The sequence below is a fragment of the Tachyglossus aculeatus genome, chromosome 18 (assembly GCF_015852505.1).
Source record: "Tachyglossus aculeatus isolate mTacAcu1 chromosome 18, mTacAcu1.pri, whole genome shotgun sequence".
Taxonomy (NCBI): Eukaryota; Metazoa; Chordata; class Mammalia; order Monotremata; family Tachyglossidae; genus Tachyglossus; species Tachyglossus aculeatus.
In genome coordinates this window covers 36,406,832-36,424,979 of record NC_052083.1, presented here as the reverse complement: position 1 = coordinate 36,424,979, position 18,148 = coordinate 36,406,832, and the positions used below count along the sequence as shown (strand labels likewise).

General features: G+C 59.0%; 2 protein-coding genes across 8 annotated transcripts in view; one reads left to right on the top strand and one right to left on the bottom strand.

Annotated features, from left to right (window-relative positions):
* The window catches only part of SLC6A9 (solute carrier family 6 member 9), a 48,282-nt gene extending 38,776 nt beyond the window's left edge, over positions 1-9,506 (top strand). For 4 of the 5 annotated variants that reach the window (XM_038760552.1, XM_038760554.1, XM_038760551.1 and 1 more), the window contains 12 exons: positions 938-1,094; positions 1,691-1,822; positions 2,490-2,766; positions 3,954-4,086; positions 4,370-4,504; positions 4,648-4,751; positions 5,136-5,373; positions 5,646-5,780; positions 6,516-6,615; positions 6,913-7,013; positions 8,934-9,104; positions 9,231-9,425. In XM_038760552.1, the coding sequence (XP_038616480.1) occupies positions 938-1,094; positions 1,691-1,822; positions 2,490-2,766; positions 3,954-4,086; positions 4,370-4,504; positions 4,648-4,751; positions 5,136-5,373; positions 5,646-5,780; positions 6,516-6,615; positions 6,913-7,013; positions 8,934-9,104; positions 9,231-9,425 (1,878 nt within the window). Of the gene's footprint in view, positions 1-937; positions 1,095-1,690; positions 1,823-2,489; positions 2,767-3,953; positions 4,087-4,369; positions 4,505-4,647; positions 4,752-5,135; positions 5,374-5,645; positions 5,781-6,515; positions 6,616-6,912; positions 7,014-8,933; positions 9,105-9,230 lie in introns of all 5 variants that reach the window. The other variant, XM_038760553.1, reaches the window with a different exon arrangement.
* A 2,380-nt stretch (positions 9,507-11,886) lies between these two features.
* On the bottom strand, positions 11,887-17,929 carry CCDC24 (coiled-coil domain containing 24). Of its 3 annotated transcripts, none has more exons than XM_038760514.1 (8): positions 17,601-17,929; positions 16,178-16,365; positions 15,327-15,470; positions 14,973-15,044; positions 14,614-14,668; positions 13,336-13,405; positions 12,956-13,061; positions 11,887-12,426 (listed from the first exon to the last, which is right to left on the bottom strand). In XM_038760514.1, exons 1-8 carry the CDS (start codon positions 17,745-17,747, stop codon positions 12,096-12,098), a joined length of 1,113 nt encoding a protein of 370 aa, XP_038616442.1. In that variant the 5' UTR covers positions 17,748-17,929; the 3' UTR covers positions 11,887-12,095. The 3 variants fall into 3 exon arrangements, with proteins under 3 accessions (XP_038616442.1, XP_038616443.1, XP_038616444.1); XM_038760515.1 differs by having other exon boundaries at positions 16,178-16,344; XM_038760516.1 differs by lacking the exon at positions 14,973-15,044.
* Positions 17,930-18,148: the final 219 nt, after the last annotated feature.

The following is an 18,148-nucleotide window of genomic DNA, read 5'->3' as shown; positions in this document are numbered from 1 at the left end:
ATGGGGGGGTGGGGAGGAAAGGTCACGTGGTTCTCAGCTCCTGCTAGCCCCTTCCCCATGAGACCCCCAAGCCCTGGGAGACCTGGGAAACTCGTTAGGGGCAGCCAGATCAAATGGCCCCCAACTCCTCACTCTCCACAGAGATGGTCCCCACCCCTTCCCCTTCCTTCCTACCCATCCAGAGCCACAGTGGTAGCCCCCACTGGGTTCTGGCCAGCTGGACGGTCCGTTAGAGGGAGGGCAGAGTGGAGCTGTGGAAGGGTTACTCGGAGGTGGGGGGCTCTGGAGGTGGAAGATGGGCTGGGGTCTCTGGCCAGGCTGTTTTTCATAAGAGTTGGGCTTGGGAGCATGGGAAGCAGCGTGGCCTAGTGGATAGACCGTGAGCCTGGAGGTCAGAAGGACCTGGATTCTAATAGCGGCTCCGCCACTTGTCTACTGTGTTACCTCAGCCAAGTCTCGTCACTTCTCTGGGCCTTAGTTACCTCATCTGTAAATTGGGGATTAAGACTGTGAGCCCCATTTGGGACAGGGACTGTGTCCAACCTGACTTAATAATAATAATAATGATGACATTTATTAAGCACTTACTACATGCAAAACACTGTTCTAAGTGCTGGGGAGGTTACAAGGTGATCAGGTTGTCCCATGGGGGGCTCATAGTCTTAATCCCCATTTTACAGATGAGGTAACTGAGGCACAGAGAAGGTAAGTGACTTGCCCAAAGTCACACAGCTGACAATTGGCAGAGCCGGGATTTGAACCCATGACCTCTGACTCTAAAGCCCATGCTCTTTCCACTGAGCCACTCTGCCACTGCGGTTAGAACAGTGCCTGACAGTAAGCGTTTAACAATCATTAACAATGGGTGATGGAGGGAGCAGCCAAAGCCATGCTGATGGGATTCCCCATTCTCTCCTCCTCTCCCCTCTCTCCACAGAATGGCGTGGTCCCTGGTGAGCCAGTCAAGCGGCCCGAGAACCTTAAACGGGGCAACTGGGGCAACCAGATTGAGTTTGTGTTGACGAGCGTGGGCTACGCCGTGGGACTGGGCAACGTGTGGCGTTTCCCCTACCTTTGCTACCGCAATGGGGGAGGTGGGTGCCACCTCCGCCACAGGCACATGCACCCTACCCTCCACCCAGCACAGAAACCACCCACCAGGACCTCTCCCCAATCCCCGGGACACCTACGACCCAACCGGGCATAGACCACCCTGCCCCCTGCCACAGACCCCTCCCCTTCTCCCTAAGACAGATGCCACCCACCTGGGCACGGACTCTCCCCACCCAGGCACAGACAACCTCTGTCCCTTGGCACAGAGTCCCCCCTCCAACCACCCTGGGCCCAGACCACCCTCAGCTTCAGCGTGGGCTCCTCTCCGGGAGCACCAGCCCTGCTTGTTTCCATCACTCTGCCCTCTGCCTCTCTCCCAGTGGCCCCGGGCCGGCTGAGCCACCAAGCCCCAGTGAGGAAAAGGGCAGGGAAGGAGGACGGGAGAGTTCCAGGTTCAGTTCAATTCAATAAATACCCACTGGATGCCCTATTCTCGGCACGGGACTGGGGTCTTGTATGCCCGACCCACTGTGGGATAGAGTGGAGGTGCGGAGTGTGGGAGGAGGGAGCATCCCCCCGCCGACCTATCCCCCACCTCTCCTGGGCCCACCTTTTCTCTTTGACTCTGCCCATCCAGGTGCCTTCATGTTGCCCTACTTCATCATGCTGGTCTTCTGCGGGATCCCCCTTTTCTTCATGGAACTCTCCTTCGGGCAGTTCGCCAGCCAGGGCTGCCTGGGTGTCTGGAGGATCAGCCCCATGTTCAAAGGTGAGGTGGGACAGGGCTGTGCTGGGCCCTGTGAGATTGGGTGGGGTGGGACCAGGTGGGACTGGGCAGGGACCTCATCCAAGTCCATCAGTCCATGCCGCCCCCCCCACCCCCCAACCAGGCTGCTGTCACACCCCCTGTCATTCCAGTAACACCTTTCATGTGTACACACTCACACCCACACCAGTACTCACTCTCATTGATCCTATTCCAAGCACATTTGTATTCATTCAGTCGTCACACACGCACACATTGATCTTCTCCTTGTCCATACACTTGAATTCTTTCACTCTTCATACACACAATTGTATTCTCTCATTGACTCATTCCTTGTCCACATATGCCTATAGTCACTCATCTTCACACTCACACACAAACACTCGCAGTCACACATTATGCCGCCTGCTTATCAGCATGTATTTACAATGACTCCACGAGCTGATCACATCTGACTGTATTAGCGTACTCTACGGGGTCACCAGTCACGGCAGAGGTCTGACCCTTCTGGGTTCTCCTTCCAAATACCCGCCATGGGGGTCTCTGCTCCCCCCTAATCACCAGGATCCTGCAGGGTGTCTGAAGGGGTGCCTCCCCCCCACCCCCAAGAGCGGAATACTGATTTGGGGTGGCTGCCCTCTCTCTCTCTCTAATTGGATGCTGCCGGCAGGCGTGGGCTATGGCATGATGGTCGTCTCCACGTACATCGGCATCTACTACAACGTCGTCATCTGCATCGCCTTCTACTACTTCTTCTCCTCCATGACCCAAGTGCTGCCCTGGGCCTTCTGCAATAACCCGTGGAACACCCCCGACTGTGCCGGGGTGCTGGACACGGCCAACCTCACCAACGTCTCCGGGCCGCCTGCCGCCCCCGGCCCCCTCAACCTCTCCCTCCTGCTCAATCACACCCTCCAGAGGACCAGCCCCAGTGAGGAGTACTGGAGGTCAGGCACTGTCCCTGGGGCCCCAAGCCTGGGGCTGTCCAGGGTGGGCCTGGGACTCAGAACCCCGTGGGAGTCCCTGGGATTTCTCGGGGGTGGGGACCCCCCTGCTGCAGCGGCCCCGCAGAAGTCCGTCCTCCGGCCCCTGAGGTGAACCTTCGGGAGCGTTGTTGTCTAGTGGATAGAGCACGGGCCTGGGCGTCAGAAGGACCTGGGTTCTAATCCCCACTCCTCCACATCTCTGCTGTGTGACTTTGGACAAGTCACTTCACTTCTCTGTGCCTCGGTTACCTCATCCGTAAAATAGGGGTTAAAGACTGTGAGCCCCATATGGGACGGGGACTGTGTCCAACGTGTTTATTCTGTAATAATAATAATGATGGCATTTATTAAGCACTTACTATGTGCAAAGCACTGTTCTAAGTGCTGGGGAGGTTACAAGGTGATTAGGTTGTCACAGTCTTAATCCCCATTTTCCAGATGAGGTAACTGAGGCACAGAGAAGCGAAGTGACTTGCCCAAAGTCACACAGCTGACAGTTCACAGAGCTGGGATTTGAACCCATGACCTCTGACTCCAAAGCCTGTGCTCCTTCCACTGAGCCACGCTGCTTCTCCTTTGTACCTACCCTAGCACTTAGAACCGTGGCTGGCACATAGTAAGAGCTTTACAAATACTATTTTTTTAAAAAAATGAAGAATCCAGTTGGCCCCTGCTGGTCTCCCCCCAACCCCCCCCCCCCCCCAAGGCCTCTCCAGTTCCCAGTGGTAGGGCGCCCCCTGCTGCTCGCTGGTGGGTGAAGCCCCTACCTGGCCGGCCTGCTCTAGCCCTGCAACCTTGGGCCCTGGGAGGTTTGATACTTTGAGACCCCCACCCGGGGGCTTACGTCCCCTAGAGACTCTGGCCCCAAGCAGATGGGGCTGGGATTGGAACTGGGCCCGGAGAGGAAACCAAGGCCGCAGGCTTCGGGTCCTTGCCCTTTTTCTGCCATCCAAGGAGAACCGAGGAGTCCGCTCCCTGCCCGGCAGCGGCTGGGGGGCTTCCTGTCTGGATGGAGTCGAGGAGGGGGCTCGGGGTTCCCTACCAGGCCTCGGCTGGGCTTTGGGGTCTCCGTGCTGGGCTGGCTGAGGGGCCACCGTTGGCCCCGGGGGTGGTGGTGATGGTGCCCCCCACCCCTTCCGGCCCCTCAGGCACTACGTCCTGAAGCTGTCCGACGACATCGGTGACTTCGGGGAAGTGCGGTTGCCTCTGCTAGGCTGCCTCGGCGTCTCCTGGGTTGTGGTCTTCCTCTGCCTCATCCGAGGCGTCAAGTCCTCAGGGAAAGCAAGTACACGCCCCCCTGCTCCCCTCTGCCCTCTTTCCATCCCCCCACCGTTTCCCTCTTCCCCCTTACCCCCCTCCTCACTCCCTCGCTCCTCTCTTCCCCCTTTCCCTTCTCCCCACCCCATGGCTCCCCTCCACATCCGCTTTCACCCACTAGGGCTCACCTGTTCAGTGGAAATATTGGGCACCTCCAGTGTGTAGACAGTGCCGGGCGCCAGGGCTGCAGGCCGGGACTCCGGACGGGGGGAGCTCGGGGTCCGACCTGTCCCCCCTCGTCCCTCAGGTGGTGTACTTCACGGCCACCTTCCCCTACGTGGTGCTGACCATCCTGTTCGTGCGGGGCGTCACCCTGGATGGTGCCTTCACGGGCATCATGTACTACCTGACCCCGCAGTGGGACAAGATTCTGGAAGCCAAGGTTGGGGCTGGGATGGGGACAAGGGGTGGAGTGGGAGGAGCCTGGGGGGGCGGGGGTTGAGCAGATCAGGGAGTTCTGGGTGGTCCAAGCACTGCCCCCTGTCCCACTCCCACACCCATCCCCCTCACTGCTCCTGCCCACAGGTTTGGGGAGATGCTGCTTCCCAGATCTTCTACTCCCTGGGCTGTGCCTGGGGTGGGCTCATCACTATGGCCTCCTACAACAAGTTCCACAACAACTGCTACAGGTGCGACTGCCGCCCACTCACCTGCCCACCTCAGCACTGAACCCCCATCTCCCCTGGTACCTGGGGGGTAGGATTGGCATCAGGTCTTCTCTCTCTCCAGTCCCAGTCCTCCCCTCCCTCACAACCCCCATGGGACCAGAGAGGGGACAAGCAGGCCCAGTCAGCCCCGTCGAGAGCCCCAGAGGGACCCTGGGAGAGGGTGGGGAGCCCAAGCCAGGATGGGGCAGCCTACTGGGACCAGAGGTGGCTTCCTGGGGGTCCCTTCTTCGTTTGGGGGTCCCCTCAAAGAAGGGAAAAGGGTTCTGTCCATCCTGTAGCCAGGAGACTGGGGCTGGAATTGACTTCCTGTTCTGGCCACGCCACCCACCGGCCCCCCCCGTCCAGGGACAGCATCATCATCAGCATCACCAACTGCGCCACGAGCGTGTACGCCGGCTTCGTCATCTTCTCCATCCTCGGCTTCATGGCCAACCACCTGGGGGTGGACGTGTCCCGTGTGGCAGACCACGGACCCGGCCTGGCTTTCGTGGCCTATCCCGAGGCCCTCACCCTCTTGCCCGTCTCGCCCCTCTGGTCCGTGCTCTTCTTCTTCATGCTCATCCTCCTGGGCTTGGGCACCCAGGTATGGGGGTCCATGGGGATGGGGCCTGGAAGACCCAGGGGACCCAGGGGGGAAGGGCTGGGGGGATTGAGGGGGAGCCCCACATGGGACAGGGACTGTGTCCAACCTGATTAGCTTGTAACTTCCCCAGTGCTTAATACAGTGCCTGGCACATAGTAAGCACTTAACAATTACCATTAAAAAAAAATGATGGCAGTTGGATGCTTTCCCAGGGGTCACCCGGGGCCCTCTGAGCCTGCCCGCCACCCAGCTCTGATGGTCTTCCCCTGTAGTTCTGCCTCCTGGAGACGCTGGTCACAGCAGTCGTGGACGAGGTGGGGAACAACTGGATTCTGAAGAGAAAGACCTTCGTCACCCTGGCTGTGGCCGTGGCGGGCTTCCTGCTGGGGGTTCCCCTCACCAGCCAGGTTTGCTCCATTCAGGAAATGGGCCCCACAGGAGCAACCGGCCAGACCCACAGAGGGTGGGAGTGGAGGATGGGGCCAACTTATTGAGCAAAGCTCTTGCCAGCAGCCTTCCACCCCACTGCATCCCAGCTCTGCTCCCTCCCTCCCCTCCCCTCCCTGCCATTTTATTTCTCACACTTCAGTGCTCAGCTGGAAGACAGTATGCCCAGAGCCAGAGCCAAACTGACACTGGGGCAGCTGGGGCCCCTGTGCTCCAAAATCCCTACAATTAAGGGGCCTGCTGGGAAAGAATGGGTCCCAGCTAGGCTGCTTCATACCTCCTTGGGGGCCTGCTTGCATAAGCATCTCTAGAGGAGCTCAGAGGAAGAGCCCAGGGGGAAAAAGGGGTCCCAACTCTGGCCCCTGTGAGGAGAGGGGCAATTTGCTAAGGGAGCTGAGGGAATGTGTGCAGCACACAGAATGGCTAATTTTGTTGCTGGTTGTGGTGCAGGGGCATCCCAAAGACTGGCCCAAGCATTGCAAAAGGGAACCCCGGGTGGAGGAGGATGGGGAAGGAAGGAGTAGGGGGAGAGGAGTGGAGATAAGGAAGAGGAGTTTTCGGAGAAGAGGAAACCCAAGGTGTCTGTCGGGAGCTGGAGGAGGAGGCAGAGGAGGAGGAGAAGGAGGGCGAGGGAGCCTGGGAAGGGCCGAAAGGGCAAGCTGCTCTCGGGAGACTCATGTGACCTCTCCCCGCAGGCGGGCATTTACTGGCTGTTGCTGATGGACAACTATGCAGCCAGCTTCTCTCTGGTCATCATCTCTTGCATCATGTGTGTGTCCATCATGTACATCTATGGTAGGTGACCAGTCCCTGTGGGTCCAGCACAAGGACTCCCGGGCCCCCCCTCCCCTGCAGGCAGACCTCTCCCAGCCACCCATAAGCTGAGCTCGGACTGAACCAAGGTGAAAACCCAAGTTCAGTCGGCCCCTCTGATCTCCATCCGCTGGGGGGTGAGGGTGGGGGGAGAGGGCGGGGGTGCCTTCCTTCTGCCTCCATTCCCAGTCCTTTTGCCATGCTGGATCCCAGTCTGCCCCTGTGCCCCCTTCCCAACCCCTTTATGCAAACAGTGCCCTTGATTACCCCTCTCCCTAGGGCACCGGAACTACTTCCAAGATATCCAGATGATGCTGGGTTTCCCGCCCCCCATGTTTTTCCAGATCTGCTGGCGCTTTGTCTCTCCAGCCATCATATTCGTAAGTGTGCCCAGCCCAGGCAGGCTCAGTTCTCCAGTCTTGCCCTCCCCGAGCCCGGGGTCACCCCTGCCCCCACACACCCCTCCCCTCCCCTGCCCCGCTGGGGCTATCTATAGCTCAGAGCAGGACCCCGGCAGAGGGGAGGGCTGCTTGCTGTCAGAAAAGTCCAGCGGCCCCTCTGCCGGAGGATGAAGAACTGGGAAGCTCCTTCTACCTGGCCGGGAGCCTATCTGCGGTTCTGCAGGCTCCTTGCTCAGGCTGTGGGCTTCACCTTTCTGAACAATCTCCACAGAGCAGGGCCTCTTCCAAATGAGAGCCCTGTGGCTAGGTTCATCCTTCTGGGAGGTCAACTTCTCCATCCCCCGGCTTCTGGGGAGGGTGCTCCTGCAGGCCAGGGGTTCTAACTCACCCGCTTTGTCAGGACGCTCTTCCTCGGAGTTGACGCACCTCTCTCCTCTGGATGGGCAGACCTGCTTCCCTTAGCTCCGCTCTGCCAGAGTCACGGTAACGCAGCTTCATGAGGGAGCCCAGAACCAGACCCAGATCCTTGGGCTGTCCCACTCCGGGTTCTGGGGATGTTTTCCCACTTTGAGGCAGGCTTTCCCTACCCCTCAGCAAAGGGGGGACTTCAACCCCCAAGTGGGACAGGAACGGTGTTCAAGCTGATTAACTTGTTTCTATCCCAGTACTTAGAACAGCGCCTAGCACATAGTAAGTGCTTAACAAATACTATAAAAAAAAGACACCCTCCCCCCAACCCCCGCCACTGCTGTTCTGCTGGCACGAGCCAGATTGGGCCACATCTGACACCCCTAGAGCCAGAACAGTTGGCCCTGCTAGTGATATTGTGAAGCTCCTAGCCTGACCCACTTACTGTGCCTAAGGGTTCCAAGAGGACCCCGACTCTGAATCTCACAGCATAGGGCTCTGGAGGGGCTCTCGGCCCCCCAACGCCCACACAGAAAAGATGGACCATTGCACACTAAACTCCACCAGCTGAAGCATTGATTGATTGATTAGACTGGTCTGACTAGAAAACACAAGGGGATCCCTCCCCGACTGCCACCCTCCTCCACTTTTCTCAGAGAGACATTCCCGGCACCTGCAGCCCTGACTGCTGCTCCCCACCTGTTTCCTAGTCATGTGCCAGCAGCCCCTCTGACTCTGACAGGTGCCCAGGACCACCCCCACTCCCACCCTCTGCCCCAGGACAGGACCCATCCAGTCACTTTCCAAAGGGCCTTTCGGAGTGGGAAGGTTCAGTCAGTCCTTCCCACCCTGACCAGGCTCTTTGGGTAAGGCCAGGGAGCACATTTCCCACTTTTATCCCATTCCTACCAGCCCGCTGCCTGGTTTCTTTCCCCCATAACTGCAACGGAGTGTTACTGTTGGTTGTTGTTCAGGTTTCCGACTCCCCTGCTGATGGGCAGTAAGGAAAGGGGGACCATGACCCCTGCCTCACCCCTTCACCATGTCATCACGTCCCTTCTCTTTCGGGAAGGGGTGATGATGGGGGAATCTTTGGGTCAGAAGGACACTCAGGAGAAGCAGCATGGCCTAGTGGTAAGAGCACAGGCTTGGGAGTCAGAGGATGTGGGTTATAATCCCAGCTCTGCCACATGACCATGGGCACGTCACTTCACTTCTCTATGCTTCAGTTACCTCATCTGTAAAATGAGGATTAAGACTGTGAGCCCCACATGAGACAACCTGATTACCTTGTATCTACCCCAGCTCTTAGAACAGTGCTTGGCACATAGTAAGTGCTTAACAAATACCATTATTATTATTATTATGTAGTATTGGTTCCTCCAGCTCAATTCAACTTGAGAAAGGGAGGCCTTTGTGGGAGGGGGAGCCTGGGCAGGGCACATAGGTGCCCAGCGCCTTACCCTCTGCTCCTGCCCCCCTGCCCCACAGTTCATCCTGATCTTCACTGTGATCCAGTATCGTCCCATCACCTATAACCAGTACCAGTACCCCGGCTGGGCCGTGGCCATCGGCTTCCTCATGGCCCTCTCCTCCGTTATCTGCATCCCGCTGTACGCCGTGTTTGAGCTCTGCCGTGTCGATGGTGATTCCTTCCTGCAGGTGAGCAGCGTGGGGCTGGGGGGGTGTCGGGTGGCTGTTGAGCTGGGGCCGGGTCCCCAGGAGGGAAGAGGGGGCAACCCGGGGCCAGGGACTGACTCCACGTTCTCTCTCCCCTCTCCCTCACAGCGTCTGAAGAACGCCACGAAGCCAAGCAGGGACTGGGGCCCTGCCCTTGCCGAGCACAGGACCGGGCGCTATGCCCCCGCCCCGGGCACCTCCCCTGAGGACGGGCTGGAGGTGCAGCCCCTGCACCCAGACAAGGCCCGGAGCCCGGCTGTGGGCAGCAACGGTTCTGCCCACCTCCAGGACTCCCGGATATGAGGGCTGCTGCTGTGGGGGGCGGGGGAGAGGGGGACAGCATCACACCCCATGCCTCCCTCTTTGCTCCCACTATTGAGACTATGGGGGGGGGGTCAGACCCACCCTCACCATGCCCCTGCCAGGGGTGGGCTGGGGGAAGAAGTGCGGCCCCCTGTCATCTCAGCCACCACCGCTAACCCCTGTGTTTCTCATCACCCTGGTGTTTACAGGTCATCATGACAACGCCCCCTCACCTCTCACCCCCACCCCTACTCCGGACCACAAGTTGGGACCAGAGGGGGAGGGAGGGGATTGGGCTGGCAGGGGGTGACCCTTCTGCCCCCCTCAACGGGCTGTCTGGACAGAAGGGGAAGTGGGGGAAGGGTCCGGGAACCAGTGTCCCCTCTACACTGTACTGAGTGTTGGGGCTTCCTCCCTCCTGAAAAGGGGGGGCCTCATTGCTGCTGTTGGGGCTGGAGCAGGAGAGCAGCCCCGTTGGGGGAGGTGGGTTTTGTGGCCAACACTGGAAGTGTGTGGGGGTGGGGGTGAGGGGTGTCTCGTGCCTCAGGAGAGCTTGGGGAAAGTCTAAATGCCAACACATCAGGACTGAGATCTCAGAGGGGATCCTGCCCTGCCCCTGGGGGTGGGGACAGACCCCTTCCTCTGATCTTCAGCCCAAGATCCCCCTCCCCAGTCAGTCCCTTCCACTTACTGGATTTTGATTGGAAATGTGACATCCCAGGATGGGCTGCACTGGTTCACATTGCTGCCTGCCCCGGGAGGGCGGGGGGAGGGCTCTCTCCACCTCTCCTCTCAAGCAGGGCCCTGGCTCAGCCCAGCGGCTGCCTCCTCTTGGCATCCAGATGCTCACAGCCAAGAGAGCAGGCAGAAACAGGGACCTGGGCAAGGATCCGAGAGGCGTCTCCTGCCCCAGAGTTGGGGACCGGCTGCACTGATCCCCCTCCCAACACCTGTGGCCAAGGGCGTGGAGGGCGCTGCGAGGCCCGGAGCCCCCCACCTAACCGCTGCCTGTGCCACCCCAGCCCCGCCCAGGTGAACTACTGTAAGATGCCCCCTTCCCTTCCCTTGCCCCTGCAGGCCACCCATCCCTCTGTTGGGCAGGGCTGAGGGTCAGGGTGGGGAGGAGGAACCTTGCAGTGTTACAAGCTCACCCAGCTGCTTCCCCCCGCCGCCCCCAAGGTTACATGTTTTGCCCAGGGCGGAGCCATGTCTGTGTAATTATTTTTTGTAAAAACTGTGTCTGTGGCTGCTCCCTTCCCTCAGGCTCGGGCCCAGCTCGTCTTCCAGGTTCCCTTCCTTGCCCTGGCTGGTACAGCCATGGAGTGGGGAGGGAGGGCCACTCCCCCTTTGCCCAGGGTCCAATGGGGAGCTGACCCCGTCCTAAGGACCTCCCGTCCCCACCCCCCCACAATGGGGTGAAAGTGGGGACAGGGCGAGCCATTCCTCTGGCCACTCTAGCTGGCCACTAGGCAGCTGCCCCAAGGGCTGAAGCTGCCCTCCCCAAAAGCACTGGCTTCCCAGGGTTCCTGCCGGGCCCCTTTCGAGCCCTTGCCAGCCTCGGGGCCTGGCTGGCAATGCCAGGAGGGTCTGCAGAGTGCCGGTTGCCACCGGTGGTCTGGCCCGCCCTTGGCTTCACGGCCACTAGAGCCCGGGAACTAAAATTCTCTTGTAAGATAAAATAAAATAATAATATTAGTATTAATAACGTGCCAAATGGGGTCCCCGGCCTGTCAGGGGAGGGCATTATTGCTCAGCAGGTCTCGTTTCCTGCCCACCCCGGCCTGGCCTGGCCAGCGGGTCCCTCCTCCCCCCATCCTTCCCCCCTTCATCGTCGTGGTCGTCTCCATCTGCAGTGCTGCCATCACATGGCCCCCACCCCTGCCCTGCTCCCAACCTGGGCTCGGGGCTCCAGGCCTCCCGTCCACGGGGGTGACAGCCTCAAACTGTGTCTTCTCTAATCTCTCATAGCAATTTGGTGCGCCCACCCCTACCCCCACTGCCCCTCCCACCCCCGGGCTCTGCGCCCTGCTAGGTTTTTAAGGTCCGATAGATTTTAATGAAATTTCTATTCCTGATTCTGTGCTGCTGTCATTTGTGTCGGTCTAGGGGGTGGGGCAGATGACGGAGGAGAGGGCCATGAGGAAGCCGACGGCCACGGCCCAGCGCCCAGACCTAGGGTTGTGTGGTGGGGTGCCAGTGGTAGCGGCTTCTGTTCTCCCCTCCAGCTGCACCCGGGCAAGGCCTGTGTCAGCTTCCTGGCCCAAGCCTGAACCCGACCAGCCACTGGGGAGAGTGTGAGGGGGTCTGTGAGTTTGAAGTCTGTTCCCTAGCCCATGGAGCTATGGGCACAATGTGGAATACCAGCTCCAGTGCCAGCTACATGTACAGACAGACAGAAATGAGCCTTCCCAAAACCCAGGTGGTCAAATAGACAGTCGGACAGCCAGCAATATGAGGAGAAGGTCCCCTGGGGCTTTATTCTATGGAAATGGCCATCCCTACCTGTGTTCCCATGACAGATGACTCACCAGGACAGACTTGGGACCTTTGACAGGCCAGGCCCAATCCACTGGGAAGCTGCACCCCCCGGCCCCCAACCCCAGGTCAGCTCCGCTGGAGGTCGAGGCCTGAGTCGGGGATTGCAGGTGGGAGGTGGGAGTCTGTCCCCTTTCAGGATGGAGCCAGGGGCACAGCACTAAGCAGCTGGGGCAGCCCTTCCCCTACATTACGCGGCTGCAGCCGCCGCCCCCATCGCCCCCAGTTGCAGGGTGGGCCGGGTTGCAGGGGCAGCCTGGCCTGGAAATGTGGAGCCGGGGGATGTGGGGAGGGGCTCTTGGGGGGGCAGGGGGCCAGCGGGAATGGCCCTGTGGGCTGGAGGAGGAGCCCAAGGGTGCTGCCTAAGGAAGTGGGGAGCGGAGGGGCACCTCCTTGGCCCCTGGGTCTGCGGTTGGGACCCTGAGGGGTTTCTCCTGCACCAGCAACGTTCCTGGATGCCTCAGGCCTACAGTGGGGAGAAAGCAGCAGGCAGAGTAGAGGAAACAGATCAGAGAAACAGCGGAAAGATCCCGGAACTGGGAGTCAGAGGACCTGGCTTCTAAACCAGGCTCTGCGGACTATTTGCTGTGTGACCTTGGGCAAACTAGTTAGGGCATCTGTGCCTGAGTTTCATCAACTGTTAAATGGGAGATTAGAAACCTGTCCTCCCTCCTACTTAGACTGTGAAACGCTTGTGGGATGGACTGTGTCTGACCTAATTTATACCTACCCTAGCGCTTAGAATAATGTTTGATACATAGGAAGTACTTAAGACCATTAAAAAAAACGAGAGAGAGCTGGTTTCTGCCATCTGCCAGCCCAAGGAAGAGGTAGGGGTCCAGCTCCCCCCAGAGTATGGGGACTGTGGGACCCTGGGAGGGCCGACTCCACTCTAGCCCTTCCCACCTGCACCCACTCATTTTCCTGCCTTCCCCAGGGGCTCCACACTGCCTTTCCCTCCTGGCCACATTTCCTTGGGGGAAGGGGGTTGTTACCTGCCCCACAGCTCACAGGTGGCCGGGGGCTGCATCTTCTGAAGGGCTGAGGGATGGGTCTTGCCACACAGGGCCCGTTCCATGGCTCTCTTCTCCTCTTTCAGCTCTGCAGAGAGGGAGGCAGTGGCAACAACGTTACATCCCGGAGCCTGGAGGTGTGACTGGCTGAGGGGGACCGGGGGCAGGGGGTAGCAACAGGACCACTAACACCAGCCAGACCCCCGGACCCTGGCGGCTCAGCTTCCCAGTTGCCCCCTGACTCAGGGCAGAGCCAACCCAGGGTACAGCGTATCTCCTGGTGGGGCGGGGGGCAACACGTTGGGAGGGCTAGGCTGGGCCATCCCTGGCTCTATCTTGGGCTCGGGACCCCGCCTTCTCACCTGCTAAGGTGGGCTCAGGGGCCGTAGTTGGGGTCTCTGGGGGCCAGTTGTGAGCCTCTTCCAAGCAGCACTGCGGGGAGAGGCTGGTAGTTAGCGCCTACCCAGAGCCCGGGGGATGGAGAGATTTTTGCACTTCGAAAGAGGGTCCACCCCATCCCCTGCTCAGGGACCCGGCCTGCTGGCGCCGTGGGGAGGGGTGGGGACCTAGCTGACCCCGGCCCACATTTCTCTCCCTGGCCCTGGGCCCCGTAAGACCCGGGGCCCAAAGGCTGCCGGGCCCACTTTAAGCCAGCAGGGTGTGAGGTGGCTGCACAGAAATCCTACCAGGTAGGTGACCTGCTCAGTGGTCCCGGTGGGAATGGGCTAAGTCTGTCTCTGGGAAGGAAACATCGAGTCACTTGGTCTGCTATTAACACATGGACAATGCCACCCTTCGGGGCCACCCAAGTCCCCTTCTGGGGCCTTGTCTCCTTTCTACTTAAACTCTCCTTCCTGGAGAAGCAGCATGGCTTAGTGGAAAGAGCACGGGCTTGGGAGTCAGAGGTCATGGGTTCTAAACCCGACTCTGCCATACATCTGCGGGGTGACTTTGGGCAAGTCACTTATCTTCTCTGTGCCTCAGTTCCCTCATCTGTAAAATGGGGATTAAAATTGTGAGCCCCACATGGGACAACCTGATTACCCTGTGTCTACCCCAGCGCTCAGAACAGTGTTTATTATTGCTACTTGGATTGTGAGCCCCCATGAGGGACAGGAACTGCATCAGACCTGATTAACTTGTATTCACCCCAGTGCTTAGAACAGTGTTTGACATATAATAAGCACTTAAATTCCAACATCATCATGATGATATTTGCACTGTATAATCTAACAATCATAATTATGATTATCCGATAATCTTGCATCCATCCCGGCACTTAGTTCAGTGCTTGGCACAGAGTGAACACTTGACAGATACAACCATCCTCATCATTTGGGACTCTGCCACCTACCTAGCCAGAGTGAGTTATGAGCAAGAGGGAGGGAGTGGATGAAAAGCCCCCACAGGATCAGGTTACACCAGCCTTGCAGATAATCATAAAACATTCACCAGCCCACTCATCTCCCAGTGGATGAAATGGACCACTGTTTGCCTCAGGAGAAGAGACTCAGGATTTGGTTAAAGTTGGGGTAGTGGATTGAATGGATGCCTAGCAGGGAAGGGAGAGTGTGAAGGTGACCCTGGGGGTTGGGGGGTGGAAGCTAGGGTCCTAGGCTCCGAGTGGAACCAATCCTCACCTGCAGGACAGAGATGTCTCGTTCAAGGGCCTGACTCTCCGCCTCCAAGAGGCCTCTGGGAATGGGATGAGAAGTCACGGGAGCAGCGGTCCACAGCTCCCACCCGAATCCTCCACCCAGCTCTGCCACAACCCCTCAAGCCCCCTCTCCATGAAACCCAGTCCCAGCGATACCCATTCTGCCACAGTCCCTTTTCTCTCTCCTAGGCCCTACTTTAGAGAAGCTAAAGACTTCCATCAGCTGGTCCCCAACAGGCCCCAGGGCTCCCTGTTCCAAATCTCCCCATTCCCCCAGCTTCTCATCACCCTCTACCCCTTCTACTGGGCCCCCGATAAGTACGACCGATTGATTGATCTCACCGCAAATGTTGCACGACCTGGTCAATGCCGGACAAGTTGAGCTTATCCTTAATGGAATCGAGGTCCCAAGTGCTGCAAAGGGAGAGGCCCGAGTGCAGAACTGTCCTCCCCGTGCCAGCCTCCAGGCCAAGATCCCCATGCAGAGTCACAGAGGTAAAGGCAGAAACACACTCGGGCCCAGAGCCAGATGCCCAAAAGTCCAGATGGGCACAGTCCCCGGGGAAAGGATCTGGGTTGGGTCCCAGGAAGACAAGGGGAAGCAGAGAATCCCAGTCACTCAGTGCCCAGAGGGGTCGGTCTACCATTTCTGCCTCCAACCCTCCCAGGGCTGAGGGTTGCTGCCTGGGGAGTCACCTGTGCTCGTTGCCAATGGCTGCATTCTGCAGAGCGGGCATCTCCGGTCTCCCCTCATCACCCTTGGCATCGGCTTCAGGGCCCAGCCCTAGGGCAAAGCGCACCACCCGCGGGCTGTACTGGGCCAGGACGTCCTCCCCGTCTCTGCCGAGTGAGAGACATGGACCTGCGTTGTCCCTCTCTCCGACTCCTCCCGAGGCAGCAGCAGTCTGGGGTTAAGTTATGGGACCACCCGGTCGGACCCACTTTGCTCCAGGATGACATACCCCATCCTCAAGCCAAATATTGGCTGGGAAGGGGGAGCTGCGGGAGAGGGTCTCAGGACCCCATGAGCTGGGACTTCCTCTGGGCAGCGAAGGGAGCGAGGCTGGGTCACAGTTTAGTCTGGAGGCCAAGGGGGAGGCCTGGGCTGAAGGAGGGGGAGGCTGCCTGAGGAGTGAAGGTCAGCATCAGAGCTGGAGGGTTGGGATGGGGGGAGGGCACAGGGAGAGAAGGGGGTTAAGGTGGGGGTTTGACAATAGGGTGGCTACGGGTGACCAGAGCCTAGAGGGACTCTTCCTCTGCAGCCTCAGAGTGGAGCATCTCATCCATCCCTCCTCACCCTGCGCCTGGGGCCCAGGTCTCCGACCCTCAGTGAGTGAGAGGCAGAACTAGGTCCACCTCTCTCATGCCTGGCCCCGCAGGACTCCTGGAGACAGGTGCAGAAGACCCCCACACTGACCCCCACTGCAAGAACCACTTCTCCATAGCAGAGAACCCCACCCTGGCCTCTGAATCTGGGCATGGTTGTCACTGGGGCGTGAGAGGCAGAAAGAGGGGAGGGCGAGGGGCTGGTGGCTTCCAGGTCCTACCTGCCATCCTGGGTGGCCTTACGGCGGAGACTGTCCAGCAGCAGAAACAGCTCTTGCTTCACAATATCCCTGACCAGTGGTGAGGGGGCCAGAAGGGTGCAGGGGGGTGGGGGGCGGGCCGGCTGGGCAGAGCGCTCCTCCTCCAACAGCTCCAGCAGTGTCTCCACCTGAATAAAGATGCGTGGGGCCTCCAAAGAGGCCGCAGGACAGAGTGCCCTCACCCTCTGGGTCTCCCCCTCCTGACCCCGGAAGCTGAGGGAGCGGGGCTATGGCTCTGTCCTGCTCCCGAGGAAAGCTTTGGGCTGTCACCTCCCAGAGCTTGTTGCGGGCAGGCAACGTGTCTACTAACTCCGTGATATTTAGCGTGGCGTACTGGCTAGAGCACGGCCCTGGGTGTCAGAAGGTCATGGGTTCTAATCCTGGCTCTGCCACGTGTCTGCAGTGTGACCTTGGGAAAGTTACTTCAATTCTCTGGGCCTCAGTTCCCTCATCTGTAAAATGGGAACTGAGGCTGCGAGCCCCAAGTGGAACAGGGACTGTGTCTAACTCCATTTGCTTGTATCCACCCCAGTGCTTAGTACAGTGCTTGACACATAGTAAGAGTCTAACAAATACCATGATGATTGTTATGATTACTCCCCCAAGCCCTCAACTTGATTTGCTTGTATCTACCCCAATACCCCTTCTAGACTGTGAGCCCACTGTTGGATAGGGACCGTCTCTATATGTTGCCAACTTGTACTTCCCAAGCGCTTAGTACAGTGCTCTGCACACAGTAAGTGCTCAGTAAATATGATTGATTGATTGATTGATTATTATCATCATTATTATTACTACTCTCCCAAGCCCTCAACTCATAGTAGTAATGATGATAATGGCATTTGTTAAGTGCTTACTCTGTGCAAAGCACTATTCTAAGCGCTGGGGGTAGGGATACAAGGTGATCAAGTTGTCCCACGTGGGGCTTACAGTCTTAATCCCCATTTTACAGATGAGGTTACAGAGGCCCAGAGAAGTTAAATGACTTGCCCAAAGTCACCCAGCGGACAAGTGGCGGAGCCGGGATTAGAAACATGACCTCCGGCTCCCAAGCCCGTGCTCTTCCCACTGAGCCACGCTGCTTCTCTAATAGAGTGCCGGGCACGCTTTAAACACTTAATAAGTGCCACTGTTGTTATTATTACAGTGCTCTCTGCATTCATTCAATCGTGTTTATTGAGCGCTTACTGTGTGCCGAGCAGTGTACTAAGCGCTTGGGAAGTACAGGTTGGCAACATATAGAGGCGGTCCCTCCCCAACAGCGGGCTCACAGTCTAGAAGTCACAGTCTCTGCACACAGTAAGCGCTCGATAAGTACGATGGATCGATGGGTGGATTGAGTGGGTGCTGAGGGGTGGCATCTTTCTGGGGGGCTCCGGCTCACCTCTGCCCTCAGCTCCAGGTTGAGGTCCACGGCGGCTTCTCCCAGGATCGTCTTCACCTCGGCCCTCTCGGAGGGAGGCACGTGGTCCTTCACCAGGTCCCACACGGAGGGGCTGGGCTGGGGGGCGGCCAGGGGGGCGCGGCGCATGGCCGGACAGTCCTGCTGCTCGCTCCCCCCTGGCGGAGTGGGGAAACTGAGGCCTACACAGTCCGGCTGGGGGGCGTTGCCAGGGATCAGGAGCCTTGGAGATGGGCCTCCGGGAGCCCCCCGTCCCCCAGCAAGGCCGGAGGCGGGGGAACCGCGCACAGGGGGGACAGGGCCGGCGCCCGGATCCTGGACCAACGGCGCCCGGGCCCCGTAACTAAGCAAAACAGCGCCGTTTCCAAGGACCGCCCGCCCCGCCCCTGCCCCCTCCGCCCCGCCCCCACCCCCTCAAGGACCGAGGGGTTTTAGGGAAGCAACTGTGGAGCCCCCAGACTCATCCGCTTCGCCCAGCCCGGCCTGCATCCGGCACGTTGGGCAGAGGGGCACGGGGCGGGGGGGCTGGG

Excerpts from the sequence above, each read along its gene's own strand:
- CCDC24 (XM_038760514.1), bottom strand. The coding sequence starts at position 17,747 with ATGCGCCGCGCCCCCCTGGCCGCCCCCCAGCCCAGCCCCTCCGTGTGG. Across the intron at positions 16,366-17,600 it reads ACCTGGAGCTGAGGGCAGAG|GCCCCACGCATCTTTATTCA; the intron begins GTGAGCCGGAGC and ends GCCTCTTTGGAG. Across the intron at positions 15,045-15,326 it reads GCCATTGGCAACGAGCACAG|CACTTGGGACCTCGATTCCA; the intron begins GTGACTCCCCAG and ends CTCCCTTTGCAG.